This window comes from Delphinapterus leucas, chromosome 12 (assembly GCF_059928025.1).
Source record: "Delphinapterus leucas isolate spDelLeu-1000000601 "Yukka" chromosome 12, BTC_Dleu_Yukka2, whole genome shotgun sequence".
NCBI lineage: Eukaryota > Metazoa > Chordata > Mammalia > Artiodactyla > Monodontidae > Delphinapterus > Delphinapterus leucas.
This window is the reverse complement of record NC_143140.1, coordinates 69,685,574-69,701,520: the sequence shown is the minus strand read 5'-3', so window position 1 is coordinate 69,701,520 and position 15,947 is coordinate 69,685,574. Positions and strand designations below refer to the sequence as shown.

At 41.4% G+C, this 15,947-nt stretch overlaps 1 protein-coding gene across 8 annotated transcripts in view; it reads left to right on the top strand.

Moving 5' to 3' along the window:
- Positions 1-15,947, top strand: part of MAP7 (microtubule associated protein 7) — a 168,335-nt gene that overhangs the window by 112,654 nt on the left and 39,734 nt on the right. For all 8 annotated transcript variants that reach the window (XM_089921652.1, XM_089921649.1, XM_089921646.1 and 5 more), the window contains exons 3-4: positions 61-138; positions 15,562-15,725. Coding sequence is in view for 6 of the 8 variants with exons in the window: in XM_089921649.1 (XP_089777775.1) it covers positions 61-138; positions 15,562-15,725 (242 nt within the window). In the remaining 2 variants the exon portion in view is untranslated. The remainder of the gene's footprint in view (positions 1-60; positions 139-15,561; positions 15,726-15,947) is intronic.

Below are 15,947 nucleotides of genomic sequence, written 5' to 3'. Positions count from 1 at the left end.
CAGTGTATATCGTTTCTTAAAATCTGCCCCTCTTCTCATGTTTTTTTTTCTCTTTTTCAGACCCTCCACCAGTGCTGCGCGTTGATGACCGGCAGCGGCTGGCGAGGGAGCGGCGTGAGGAGCGGGAGAAGCAGCTAGGTATCCCCAGCCCTCGCTTGATCTTTCAAGGACACCGTTGTTGAAATGTTACTTTTTTCCCCTCGAGGATGATGGACAAACAGACATCACTCTAATAAGCATGCTTTCTAGCATGCCTTTATGAGTTTTGCAGAAACAGAATTTAGTATGTTGATATAAACATAGAACTAGGGCTTCCCTGGTGGCGCAGTGGTTGAGAGTCCGCCTGCCGATGCAGGAGACACGGCTTCGTGCCCCGGTCCGGGAAGATCCCACATGCCGCGGAGCGGCTGGGCCCCGTAAGCCATGGCCGCTGAGCCTGTGCGTCCGGAGCCTGTGCTCCGCAATGGGAGAGGCCACAACAGTGAGAGGCCCACGTAACGCAAAAAAAAAAAAAAATACCAGGAGATTCAGCATGTGGTTCTTTTTATGTGAACAGTTATGAGACTGTGCACTGCTAGGGCACTCACTGCTTTCCATGTTAAAATAATGCTGCTGTTGAATTTATAGACTGATGCTACCAATGTGCTGCCAGGAAAAACACAAGACCTGTGCTGAGGGGTCTGATTTTTCTTTTGTTATATAAGGCCCTTGCAAAAGGTTAGCAACTGCAGCATTTGCCACGTAATCACCTAGAGAGCTGGGTCACAGGACGAGCTTACCAGGAAGCCAAGATCCGAGCACTCAGCAGTCCTTGTCTTCCAGAACATCGAGCAAGGATGTTGGTGCCAACTCTTCCTTTAATGTCCATTTATGCAAAGTTGCTAAAACAGGATACTCTCTTTATGTGCCTTGGAAAGATGAAATGTCTAGTCAGTGTGCCTCATTGTTTCCAGAGCGTCTGGATATTTTAAAACCAGAGCTGAGTTAGGTTGCCACAGTCTTTCCAGTGGATGACCTATAACTTTTCTAAAGTTCTGCTGCATTTTGTAAAAGTTAATGTTTCAGTTGGAAAACCCAGCCCCATACCCCATCTCTGATTATTTGTATTCAAGAATCCAAATTTGTGAAATTCACTGGAAGCTGATTTTCAAAAGTCTGTTGACATTGTTTACATTCTTTGAACACAGGCCTCTTTCTCTCCCTTGCCATCACGGTCATGTGAGGTCATTTCTTTTGCTGCCAAGGTTTTTTCAACACAGATTTCAATGACTTGCTGGAAGTAAACAAGCTGCGTGTTTCTGTGTTTAGAGTTTGCACCCAGGCTTGAAGTTCCCTGCCTCTATCAGGTCTCCCTCGGGCTGGTAGGTTCTTGGAGAACAGGGCTGCCTGTGGCCCTGAGGCGGGTCCCTCTTTGCTTGGAGTGCTGTGCAGTCTGGAGATCTTCTGTGAACTGTGCCCACTGCTCCCCAGTAAAGGTCAGTTAGACAAGTGGATCAGAGCTGAGAGGGAAAGGCAGAGCTACTAAAGCAGGAAGAGATTCCAGGTGAGCATGAGTATTTACACTCTGGTTTTGGATCCATCCAAGCAAAGATAAGCACTTGTGTCCTGTCCCCTCTCCACCCCATCCCTGTTGGGTTAGGTTTCCCACTGTTAAATGTCTCCTTAGCACTGCAATGCGGATTCACATCTACCTGAGTAAAAGTAGCTCCATAGGGTCAGGAGACTACTCCTTTATAATTTAAATCCCATCATGAATTAGCTTCTACACCTTAACTCATACCTTTCCATTTGGGTTTCTTTGTCTTTCAAATCCACATGTTATTAGTTCTTTTTGTAGAAAGTATAAATATGCTAGTCACACAAAAATCATTTCCCTTCTTATGCTATAAAGTTGTATAGCTCTGAGCCTGCAGATTCTCCCTACAAGTTGCCTAACTTTATCTGTTGTGTGGCTGGGTTTCTTCTTAATATGTGGCCCCATTTTAATTCATATCGATGATGTAGAACATGGCTTATTAGTTTATATAGTTAAAAACTCTATTTGCTAGGTATTGTGTTAAGAGGATGAATAAAGGTTGAGGCCCAGCCCTCCAGGGCTAGCTACAGTCTAGTGGTGGGGAGGCGGGAACAGATAAACACACAGCAATTGTAATAGAGGGTGGTATTGAAGGGGTATGCACATGGGGCTTCGAGAACCCCACAGAAGGACCTAACCCAGCCTGAGGATGTCAGGGGCCACCTGAACGTCCAACTAGAGGATGAAGAGGAGTCATCCAGGGAGCTAGAAGAGGTGGGGACTGTAGAGCACTGACGCAAGACAGGTGGCAAAAGGGCATCTGGTAACAGACCCAACCTGCTTATCAGATTCTTATATGGGTCAAAGTAACGTTCAGATTATTGTATTATCCTGTGGTCACAGCTTTACTTTGTCGGTGAGCTAACGTATCATAGACATGGTTTTTCTTTCTTCTTGCTCCTACCGTATTTAATACCATAGTTTTTCTTCTTTTTTTGACCCCACCACTCAGTTTGTGGCATCTTAATTCCCCTGACCAGGGATTGAACCCGGGCCCTCGGCAGTGAGAGGAGTCCTAACCACTGGACCGCCAGGGAATTCCCAGTTTTCCTTAATTTTGATATTATCTCTTTTGTTGTTATTGACAGTCATAATTTTAATGAAATACATTTTTATCTATCATATTTCTATTTTATTTTACTCATTTTTATTTTTTCTGCATTATTTGCATTTTCTTTTAAAATTTCTTTTAAATTTTGGCCTATTCTTTTACTGACTTAGGCTGTCAGAGTAGAAACTAATCTTCATAAATACACAAATAAACATACATGCACACGTACATTTGTAAAAGAGTCATCTAAAATCTAGCATCTAATTTAAGCTGTGCCTTAGAATACATAAGGGTAATTTCTAAAAAAATTTTAGTTCTAAAAGAAAAAGTGCAGCTGATAAACTACCCATAAATATAAACTGTGCTTTGCAGAAGCTATGATGGGAGTAGAATAGTTTAAAAAAAAAAAAAAAAAAAAAAAAAGGTGGGAGGGGTGGGGAAGGGCTGTCACTTAATAGCAGGTCTTTGGGGTGTGCTTTTTGAAAACACAAAAGCAATTGATAATATCAACTATTATCAAACTTTAAAACTTTCCAAGTTAGAAAAAAAATACATTCCAGAAATTCCAACAAAGCAAAGTTTAAAGTTATTGGCCAGTGAGATTGATTATTCACTGTTGGATGTAGGTTGAAATTAACATTGAAATCATTAAAGATTTTTTTTTTTGTAATCCACATTTTTAAAAAGCAAGTTAAAAGGGAGAATAAAGGCCTTTGTTTTGGGTTGCATGTCATGTTTGTACTGTTCTGCAAACAGGGAGGATCTATTAATAACTTTCTGTAGGATAAATTTCTGAGTCATGCTTTAATGCTTTATGGTAGGATTATATCATGCGGCCTGCTCTTTCCACATTATCCTTCAATTTATCACGTAAAATCAGGCATAATTCTTCAAGTACGGGACTGTTCTGTTTGTTTGGTTGAGCATATGCACTCTGAAAGCTTGATTTTTCTGCCTTAAAAGGTTTTCCCATGAAGAAATCTCCTCAACCACTATTTCATCTGATTCTATTCAGGCCGTTCCTTCAAACTTCTCTCTCTTGACTTCTGCATCTTTTTTACCATCTCTCTTCTAAGCTTTAATTTTGGTTTCCTTCCTGGGGTAAGTGGGAGAATTGTATTTTTAATTGTACAAAAAAGGAGGGTTGTGTCATGGTTTCAACCCTCCTTTTTTGATAATGTGGGTTTCACATTTCCAACTCACTCATAAGGCAGTAGATGCTTTCCTGTCATCTGAAACTCAACCTCTATACCAGCGGTCCCCAACCTTTTTGGCACCAGGGACCAGCTTCGTAGAAGACAATTTTTCCACGGGGGCGCGGTGGTTGGTTGGTACAGGCAGTAATGCGAGTGGTGGGGAGCGGCAGGTGAAGCTTTGCTCGCCTGCCCACCCACCAGCTCCTGCTGTTCGGCCTGCTTCCTAACAGGCCTCGGACCGCTACCGGTACATGGCCCGCAGGTCGGGGACCCCAGCTCTATACAACTACATTGCCCATCAACTTTCCCTCCAGAACACTCCTCTGAGGAATTTCTGTGTCTCGGTCAATTGCACCAGCATCCCCCTGCCCCGCCCAATTATCTTTCCACTATTTTTGATGCTTTCTCCTGCTGCTGGAGGCACTGGCATCTTTCTACCAGCCTTAACTACCGCATCTTTTACAGAATGAAACATGGTGGTCCAGAGCTGTGCACTGCCTAGTCTCCACTCGGACCTGTTGAGCCACTTGTAGGTACCAGTGGTCAGTCTGGACTCAGCCTAGTCCTCTAGCTGGGGCTTCAGCTACCTCTAGCCTGGTTTGTAGGTGGAATTTGCCACACTCACTATCCCTGAATCCATTTAGTCACAAGACCAGCAGACCTCTGTCTTCAAATAGGTCTCAGATCCATGCCTTTAAATTTGCTGCCTCTGCTCTCATCCTAGTTCAGACCTTAGTAAATTTAGATTTTAGTTACCCAAAACTATCTCATAGATGTACTTCATTCCTCCAGCTCGGTCACGGTTAGTTCCAGTCCTTCTTTTTGACTCCTTCCTGGTTTTTATGATCTTTCCCCTTTTGGAAACTCTCATTTTCTTACTCTATATCTTGCATAACTATCATATTTTAGCTCACATTCTAGTGCTACTTTATATGCTACTGAACTTTTTCTATTTGGACTTTATAGAACTTTCTGGTTGTATATACTTTAAGCTTTTAAAGGGTATGGCCATGGTTTTCTAGTTCTTTTTATCCCAATATACAGTGCTAAATATAAAACAGACACGTAATAAATATTTGCTGATTTTACCCAAGTCTTTAAGTACGTATTAATAATATTAATATTATTCATTAATAATAATAATGTTTATTGAGCACTAACTATGGGCCAAGCAGTGTTCTAAACACTTCACTCTGTATTATCACATTTAGGTGCAAATTAACACAATGGTTGTACTTTTTTTTTTTTTTTTTTTTTTTGCGGTACGCGGGCCTCTCACTGCTGTGGCCTCTCCCGTTGCGGAGCACAGGCTCCGGACGCGCAGGCTCACCGGCCATGGCTCACGGGCCCAGCCGCTCCGCGGCACGTGGGATCTTCCCGGACCGGGGCACGAACCCGTGTCCCCTGCATCGGCAGGCGGACTCTCAACCACTGCGCCACCAGGGAAGCCCGTTTATACTTTTTGTTGTGTGAGCCTGCCATAGTTGCTGATGTTAAGTTATTTTATGGACTGTCATTTATTTTATTTTAAAAGTGCATTGTGATAATTTAGCTCAAGGGAGGAACTGAATCTTAAAAAATGGGATAGTTAATAGACCCTTTCTTCTTTCTGCCATATCAACTATTTAAGCATATATATATATATATATTTTTTTTTTTTTTTTTAAATCTATTTATGGCTGCGTTGGGTCTTCATTTCTGTGCGAGGGCTTTCTCCAGCTGTGGCAAGCGGGGGCCACTCTTCATCGCGGTGCACGGGCCTCTCACTGTTGCGGCCTCTCTTGCTGCGGAGCACAGGCTCCAGACGCGCAGGCTCAGTAGGTGTGGCCCATGGGCCCAGCTGCTCCGTGCATGTGGGATCCTCCCAGACCAGGGCTCGAACCCACGTCCCCTGCATTGGCAGGTAGACTCTCAACCACTGCGCCACCAGGGAAGCCCCTAAGCATATTTTTAATATGTACAGGGTCACCAAGATCAATGTTTACATTCTTCAACAAGTGGTGATTCTGTTAAGTAGAGAGTGGTCCCTATGCTTCAGATGCGGTGGTAGATTTTCCGAAGTTTCAGAGCTGGGCACATACCCAGCTCTCACGTGAAGGAAGAGCTATTCTGCTTCCTCATGCACACGCAAGGTACATGGGTGCTGTACTCACTGTCCATTTGACACAGAACCAGAGGGTAAATGTAAGTGTTGGAGCAGATTCTGATATCTTTTTGAGAAAATTTTGTGACATTGACCATTTGTTAGCCTTGGAGTCCATTAAGAGTCTGTGGGCTTCCCCGGTGGCGCAGTGGTTGAGAGTCCGCCTGCCGATGCAGGGGACGCGGGTTCGTGCCCTGGTCCAGGAACATCCCACATGCCGCGGAGCGGCTGGGCCCGTGAGCCATGGCCGCTGAGCCTGCACGTCCGGAGCCTGTGCTCCGCAATGGGAGAGGCCACAACAGTGAGAGGCCCGCGTACCACAAAAAAATTTTAAAAAATTAAAAAAAGAGTCTGTAAGAACTTGGAATAGATCCTGGTTACTAATTTCTCTTCAAAAACACTTACAAGAATCAAAGCATGTAGAATTTATGCAATAGTATCAATTTTTGACTTTAGATAGTTTAAAGTAATACTAACTACCACCACCACCTTTTTTTACAGCTAGTTCCTGCTGTTTTAATTCACATATTCATTCACCTAATATTTGATGTGCGGTCACTATTAAGCCAGGAGCCCTGGGGCTCTTAACGTGAAAGATCAATTTTCTAACCTCCTGGTACTTACATTGCTATGCACTCCACCTGGAATGTTTGTCCTGAGAGATGCATGTAGCTCATTCTCTCTCCTCCTTCCGATATTGTTTAAATGCCATCTCTTCAGTGAGGCCTTCCTTGGCATCTTACTCAAATTTGCAGCTCCCCCAAACTAGTCCTCTACTTTTCTCCACGTCACTGTCAGTATCTAAGCATGTATATATTTTATTTGTTTGTTGTCTGTTGGCTTTCACTGGAATATAAGCTTAATAAAAGAAAGGACTTGTGTCATTTTTAAATTTCTATAGCCTAGTACCTAGAATAGTGCCTGGCACGTAGTCGATGTCTAACAATTGTTGGTTGAATGGTAAATGAATAGTAAATCTGTATGTCTCAATGTAAGTAGAGGTGAATGCAGCAGGTATACTGCAAATTAGTTAGACATTACCAAATTATCAGGTAATACCCACCCTTATAATAGTCCACTCAAACAAGTCTGAAATTCTTATTCTTAAGCATTTTCTCAGTTAGGCGAACAAGCATACAAAGGTAATCTATAGAATAGCTGTGCCTTAAAACTGCTTGGTCTTCATATGTGTTATGAAACTAATAGTCCTACGATATGTTGACAAATTCTAAGGAATATCTAGGAGATGAATAGTCTTCTGTGTTCAGGAAGATGTAAGGTTTCCCTTTTTGAAGGTGATACAGGTTAAAGTTTGAAGTATTGATGCGAATGGAGTCACATTCCCAGCTGGGGGCTTTCTGAGAGTCTATAAAATCATGGACGCTTATCAGAGAATTGTATGATTGACTCATAGCTCATGAAGAAAAAATAAACTTAATCAAATCTCTCATTCAATTCATTCATATTGGCTTTTATAGCTAAGTTCAAAGCTGTACAGGAGATCTATCATAATGTACTGTATTAGAAATAACAATAAGATAATATGAAAAGGATTCTGACCTTCAATTAAATTATTTTTGCATTGTTTCTCAGATAATTTCACCAGACTTCCTTGCCCTTCCAGTCACAACTTTTCTGCTTTGCTTCCCTCCCCACCCTTCTTACTCAGTGTGTGTTGTCACCTCGGGCAGCAGTATTAATAAGAGTGCAGTCAAGAGATAAATGATCATTTCAACCTGGCTTAGAATGTTCATCTCAAAAATGTTGATAGAGAGGTTAGAATTAATTAGTAAACAACCAGTGATGCCGTACTCTGATTAGCATCAGAAGTGAAACTGTCGCTGGTTTTACATTTCACATTATTATCATTGATAGACAGTCATTGGTTTTAATAAGACTATCCACACACCAAAAAAACAAAAACAAAAACAGACTTTGGGAAAGTCTTTGTAATCCAAATTTTTACTGGATAAAACTTTGACAGATCTGTGGTCAACCACGGCATCTGCTCTCCTAAAGTTGTACCTTAATGAATGAAGTGTACAAAAGCTCCCAAGGCCTCCAGGCAGGTTATGAACAACCAAAGGATCTGAGTACATGTTAGTGGGAGGAATTCGGACAGGAGCACATACCAAAGCACTGCCTCATGAGTCAGGCTCAGGACTGGAAAGAATAAATGCTTGTTGCGGGATGGATTAGATAACTCAGGGGCTGAAGCTTTGACATAAGGTGAATCATTGTGACTAAGCAGCCATTGTTTATTTCTCCCAGGTTGACTTCGCCTTTAAAGCTGACAATTAAAAGGTCTTAAAGCCTGAAAAGTAAATGGTCTTTTAAATAGACGATGCCGAAGGGCAAGAGTGACATTAGAAGATCAGGATCTTCACATTGGATGAACACCTTGTCCCGATCTAGAGGAGGAACTTTAGTCGTGGGGAGGTGTTCCAAACCCTGCCTTTTAGCGTAATGGTTCCCCGTTTTCTTCTAGAGTCAGACAGTCCAGAGTTTGCATTCCAGTTCCACCACTGACTAACTTTGAGACATCAGACAGGTTACTTCACTTCTCTGTGAATAAGTTTAATAAAATTAGTAGCAGTGTCTACCTCACTGGCAGCTATCAGCTATGAAGGTACTGCCTGTAAATCACTTGGTGTCAGCATAAAGGACTGAGCACAGCTCACCGTGATGATGGTGATGATAAAGATGAGAATGGCAGGTCATGTGACCCCAGAGACTGACCTAGATGCCTGGGATTGGCGAAACCTAATGTTTCTGAGCTACAGGGAGACAAAGATAGAGAAGTGTTTGTGCTTCTGGTCTAGTAGGCTGGGGCTCAGTAAGACAGCCAGGGAAGAGGATGGCAACATGCTATGAGGAGGGAAAGTGGATTAGGGTCGAGGCTGTAACAAAAAGGACAACCATTGCTCTGTGCGCTTTAGCAAAACTCCGTTTACTTTAGCTGAGGCTGAACCCTCCTTTAGGCCTAGCTCTGAAGATAAGAAGTCCTGGCACTGTATTGCTTTCCTATCTCCAAAGAAAGGGTCTAGACATTTCACAAGTATAAGCACCTCAGCTCTGTCTCAGCACCTCAGTCCCATTAGTCTACCGCTGTGTCAAGGGGAGAAGGCAAAGTAGGAAGTCCCCTCGGGCAGGAGACACAGGTGTGGTGGGTATCTGCAGGGTCATCCTTATTACCAGGCAGTTCTCCAGTGTAATATTCAAACGAGAGGAAAGTAGAAACACAGTTTAGATGACTTGTCGAGAAGGCTTTGAATTAACACTAAGGCTCAATGTAAATCACTTTGCTTGGAAATTATAATCCTTTAACTCCTTAGCTCATTTATTCATCATACTTACTTTATCATCTGCTGAACTAGACACAGTTTTACAAGGGGAAGAACTCAGTAAGAGCAGGGTAGTTACGATCTAGAGTACAGGCAGGAGTCTGAAGGAGCTATGGCAGTGACTTTGCCTCCAGAGGAAGGGCCATTTGACCCAGGACTTGAAAGATGGTTGAAGTTTGTCAGGTGGGAAGATGTGTTTTGGGCAGGAGGTAGCTTGTAAAAATGTACATGATTATACGGTCAGTCTAAGGAGTTGAACTGGGGAGCAGTGGGGAACCAACAGGTTTTCAAGCAGGACTGTGACATTGGGTTTGTTTGGGGGTGGGGGGGAAGATGTCTCTGAGAACAGTATGAAGAATGGATGTGAAGAGGAGATAGACTAAACAGGAATAAGAAGGGAATGAGGGCTTAAATACAGTAAAATCGAAAGGTTGGGAGGGGAGACACTGAATTCTGATGTAAAATGATGGAGTCAATTGTGGAAGTGTGGAGTTAGGTTGGAGCATCCATGAGGTGAAATTGAGAATGAACTCGAGGGGTTTACCTTTGTAAACCATTAGGAGGTCATGTATCTGCTATCAGAACGTAGAAGGCAGAGCAGGTTCTGGTTTGAGGTAGGGATGAATATGCAGATATGAGTAAGGTTATGTGATGGATCTGACCAGGAAATTCAAGTGGAAATTTTAGGCAGGAAGTTGTGAATACGGAGGAAATAGTGTGTAGTAACAGAAAGTACAGGCTTTGGAATCAGAGCTGACTTAAAATTTCAACTCTACCTCTTTTAGACCATGTGATCCTGGGAGAGCTATTTATCTCCTTTGGAGTTTTTTTCTTCATTTGATTTTTACTACCAGACAAAATGGGATTATTATTCCCACATTTATTACAATTTTGTTTTCATTTGCCTGATAGCTATTTGTTCATTCATTATTTTCTTTGACACTTTGTTTTAGGTTTGTTTCTTTCAAACTACGTAACTGGGTGTTTTGTGTTTTGGCCTGGTCTAAAAGTCTCAATCTTAACTAATAGGCTTAGTTTTATTCCTTTTAGCTTAGTTTCATTCCTTTTAAACTTTGTTTTTTTTCCCTTTTTATGGTAGGGGAAGGGTTGGTGGTGTAGAGGTGTAGGCGTTGGTTTGATGCAAGTACTGTTCATTCCATGATTGCCCGTATTAATTTAGAAGTTGTGCTATAATTTTCCATACTATTAGTGATTACCTTTTCATTCCCATTTCTTCATTATTAAATAAAATTAATTAGTATTTCCTACACAGATGCTCTTATTTTTCAGTCCACAGCCCCCCTTCCCAGGGTTGATTAACCAAGTTAAGCCATTTTTTTAAATTAATATTTAGCACAAAAAAAAAATCAGTGTTTTCATACCAACATAAAAATGAAATTTATTTGAATGTAAATAATCACAATAATTATTGAGATAAAGCACAAAAATTAAATTTGTAGCCCTCAAAATCAAAACAGAAAGAAACCTAATTGTAATCCCTCATATGTCCTCAAAGGTAAAAACAACTGAGTCATGGGAGTGAATTGAAAAAGATCTTGGAGAACATTTTGTACACACTCTCTAACTTAGAAGTCAGAGGGGTTAGCTAATTTTTCCAAGGTCACACAGAATTAGCGGCAGAATCAAGATCCAAACTCAGATATTATCACTTGTCATTTTCTGACTTTTCATGATATTACTGGCTGTTCTGGTAGCCAGTGTTACCAGTAACCTATTCATATCCTTCCATATCCTAGCATGAACCTAAGCTGTGTGTGTTTCAGAGGTTCAGTGTTAACATTGCTCTATTCTCTGAGCATCATCATTTTCTTTCCCTCAGATGGTAGTGGAACACATTCTTCACCCACACTGTTGTAAGCCTGCTCAGAAGGACCAGGCTGGGCACTAGATGGTCGAATGTGACTGGGACGGGAGTTGACCCAGCCCACGAGTGCACCATCTGGTTCTCTGTCTTATCTGTGTTCTTCTGTTTAGCTGCCTTTTTTCTGTAGCGATAAGACAGGAGTTAGTATAACGATCATAAAGATTCACTCACTATAATTATCTACATGTACAGAGTCCCTACCATGTACCGGCACTGCCTTAAGCACTTTATATGTTACCGCGAGCCCACCTGGCAGCCCTGTCAGGAAGACGGTTCGAGGAAACGAGACCACAGAAGTCACTGCTTGCTCAGTGACACATACTGGGGGGTGGCAGGAGTTGGGGGTGGACTCAGGTTCCTGTGAAGCCGGAGCTTCTACTCTATCCTATACCCTTTCATTTCAAACTCCTTTTAGTACACGAGTCACTGTGTGTTTCTAAACAGAGTTCAGATTGATGGCGAATTTCCCCTTTGTGTGGCACTGACATACTGTTACAGTGTCATTGAAGTATAATCCTGGTAGCAGCAGCTCAGGGATGGGACTGGGTTGTTAAGGTCCAGGGGTCACAGTGGGTTTTCATTTCATTTTTATGTTATGATCTCAGAGTCCAGGAGAAAATGATAACTTCACAAAAGTAAAGGTTAATGATATTCATCACAGGTCCTTTTTTGGGACATGTTATTCTTTTATAGAGCTGCCGCTATGAAATTAGTGAATGTTAATGATTTAAATACTGAATGAGTTGTATTTGTCTGTTCAGACCACCATAACAGACTACCATAGATTGCATGGCTTAAACAACAGAACTTTATTTTCTTACAGTTCTGGAGGCTGGAAAGTTCAAGATCAAGGCTATGGTAGGCTTCAATTTCTGATGAGAGCTCCTTTCCTGGCTTTCAGGTGGCCGCTCGGTTCTCACGCTCTGTTCTCACGTGGTCTCTCCTCTGAGCGTGAAGAGAGAGGGAGAGTGAGCTCTCTGGTGTCTCTTTTTATAAGGACAGTAATCCTATTGGATTAGGTCCCTACCCTTATGACCTCATTTAACCATTATTACCTCCTGAAGGCCCTATCTCCAAATACAGTCACATTGAGCATTAGGGCTTCAACATATGAATTGCAGTGGAGGGGACACAATTCAGTCCATAGCAATTGTTGATTTTTTTTCTTGCATTCAAAAGTCTCATTTCTTAATGAGAAAATACAAAACTTTGATATTTTCTATTATCCACAGGGAATATTTTAAATAACTAAACCTCTTAGAATTAGTTAACTTTCAATTCTTATTAAAATATTGAAATATTTTACATTATCCTTCAGTTTAAAAGATTGCATGATCTGTACTTGGTAATAATCCTAGCAGTCACCAGCATACTCTGCAATAATATGAAACTGCTGTTTGCTATTTCACCATTGTTTGCCTGTTCTCTGTATGGCTGTTTAAAGACGACAGTTGTTTAAAAAGGCACTGCAATAGGATCTCCACGTCCTGGTAGAAAATTAGAAGTGGAACTCGAGAGTTTGATAAAGAAATATTCTTCCTTTAAAAGACTATTTGGGATAAAACTAATTATTGTTGTAATAATGTCTAGCCCTGTTGTGATTGATAACGCAATGTTACGAGCTACCTTTAATTTTCTGAATTGGAATTATGATGATGACAAATCTAGCAATAATGGCTAATATTTACTTAATGCTTACTAAGTGCAGAGAACTATTCTAACTATGTTAGATGTAATGATTCTTTTAATCCTCACAGTAAACCCATGAGAAGGTCGTATATGTAGCCAGAATTTACCCTGACAGAAGTGAGGCATAAGGAAGTTAAATAATTTGCCTAAGACCGGACAGTTATGGGTGAATGAGTCAAGAAGTAGTTCTCAATGAATCAGGAAGTAATTAATTAGTAAGACCCTTGGTTATGTACAAGTTGTGAAAAACACTATAGTGAGTGGAAAAAAAGTGGGAGGGGGAGTCCTTTGCTACATAGAAATCAGAGTATAAGAAATGCTAAAGTTTGTGGTAGATGTCATAAGAGCAGCAATGAGCCCTGAAGAGATGAAGCTTCTGGAGAAGACCTTAAGGGCAGTGTTCCTCCATATGCCATCAGTGGATCACTTGGGACCAGAATCACCTGGGAAGTTTGTTTAAAATGAAGATTACTGGGCCCCATCCTAGAAAAAGTGGAAATGAATGAGGGTTGGAGCCCAGCAATCTGTGTTTTCATGAGGCTACTGCCTTAAAGGATGGATCTGTTTGGATAAAAAAAAAGGATAGCAACTTTCCCAGCAAGGCAACCACAGGAGCAAAGAGATGGGGGAAGTATGGTTTGTTTAGGAGGTACAGTAAGGAGAAAGGTCTCCAGGGAGATTGAAGAGGATGTTTTGGAGAGCAATGCAGAACAAGACCAAATAAAGATATTAAGGCCAAGTTTAGGTAGGACTTACTTCACTTAGCATAATATTCTCTAGGTCCATCCATGTTGTCACAAATGGCAAGATTTCATTATTTTTTATGGCTGAGTAATATTCCATGGCCTATGTATACCACATCTTCTTTGTCCATTCATCTATTGATATAGACACTTAGGTTGCTTCCATATCTTGGCTATTGTGAATAATGCTGTCTATCTGTTACTTTTAATATGTGTTCTCAGAGTATTTTTTAATTTATTCAATCATTCAGTAAATATTTATTGAGCACATACTATGTGCTTTTTCTCTGAGTAAACTTTTAACTTGGGCCTGAGAATTTCTTTAAAACCATGGGCTTTTAACATTGGAAGGAAGGAACCTTGAAGATCAATTTCTTCATGTTTTAGGCAAGAGTAAACTGAAATCCAAATGAAATTGTTCAGGTCTCCCTATGTGTTAGCAGCAGAGCTGCTGGGAAAACCCAGATCTCTGTGTACCACCCTGAGTGATGTCAGAGGACAAACTTACTATGGGTTTGTCCTCATGCTTTTCCTTCCATGAAAGTCAAGCCAGTTCAGATCCATTTCAGTAGATTTGTCTCCTGAAATGAATAGCTCTGGAAAGATTTAATGGTAGCAGAAATACAGAATCTCTAATATCAAAGATTTAGAGGAAGCAAAATGTTCTGAATTTATTGTTTTTCCCTTAAAAAGTAACATTTTAATTGATATACCACCGTAGTGTCCTCCAGGTTTATGCTTGATATCTTGTTTGGACACTTTTGCCAACAATGTTAATAACTCACATTAAAAATGTGTTTAGCTGTCACGGCTGAAGGAAGCATCATATTTTTTAAAGTTTTGTGGGATTTATTTTTCCCTGAAATGAGGAAGGAGCATATATATGTAAAGAAGAAAGGAAGCATTCCATCATTGAACCATATTTTTTGAGTTGTATATTTTCATTCGGCTTTTTTTTTAAGTCTTACCTAAATAGATTATGAACTCTTCAGACACAAGGTCAGCTGTTTATTTGATCCCTGACATCCTTTTACTGACTCAGTGTGATATGCCTGTGAGGCATATCTTTCATCAACTATCAATCTTTGGGATTTTCTCCCAAATCCTTTTAACACTTACAGAACCAATGCTATGTTGAAACAAATGAAGTCACACACTTTTTTCTTCGTAAATTTTTTAAATTTTATTTAATTAATTTATTTTTGGCTGCATTGGGTCTTCGTTGCTGCGTGCGGGCTTTCTCTAGTTGCAGTGAGCGGGGGCCACTCTTCATTGCGGTGCGTGTGCTTCTCATTGCAGTGGCTTCTCTTGTTGCGGAGCACAGGCTCTAGGCGCACAGGCTTCAGTAGTTGCAGCACGTGGGCTCAGTAGTCGTGGCTCATGGGCTCCAGAGTGCAGGCTCAGTAATTGTGGCACGCGGGCTTAGTTGCTCCTTGGCATGTGGGATCTTCCCAGGCCAGGGCTCGAACCCGTGTCCCCTGCATTGGCAGGCGGATTCTAAACCACTGCACCACCAGGGAAGCCCAAGGCACACACTTCTGATCTGGAGGATATCACATGTTTTAATGAGAGAGAGACAGATGGTACTATGGGTTTGAGGGCATCACATCGCTATCAGCATTGAGATGTGATGCATGCATGTGATGCATGCACTCTTCTGCAGTAATAATATACCAAACTAGAGGGCTGTTCCACTTCCCAAAGAGTAGAATTCAGTGCATCTTCTTTGGCCTCATTGTTTGCATATTACGTTACGCTAAAAATTTAACAGTAATATTTTTTTCCTGAAAATTTGAGAAAAGCAAAGGCCATGGTTGGTTAATTAAAACCAAAGACCCCATCCATGTTTGTTAAATGTGGGCTGTTTCTACAGCCCTAACTGTTAAGTTTTTAAACCTGCCTGTGTTTGGTTTCCCTCATTTTTCTTCCTGAAGCTGCAAGAGAAATAATCTGGTTAGAGAGAGAAGAGCGAGCCAGGCAGCACTATGAAAAGCACCTGGAGGAGCGGAAGAAGAAGTTAGAAGAGCAGAGGCTGAAAGAGGAACGTAGGAGGGCTGCTGTGGAGGAGAAGCGAAGGCAGAGGCTCGAGGAGGACAAGGTGAGATGCTGCTCTGGGGGAAACGTGGGAGGCTCGTCTGTTTAAGAAACACAGCACGTTTACTGTGAAGTTTCCCGTTAAGGTGCTGGGATGCACACCAAGAATGTCTCAGAGGCAGCAGATTTACAGAGTCATAGTTTCTAGGGAGGTTGTGGTGTGGAAATCGGGTAGAGAATGGTATGATTGTCACTGTTGCCCCAGGAACTTTAAAAGCTCATTTCT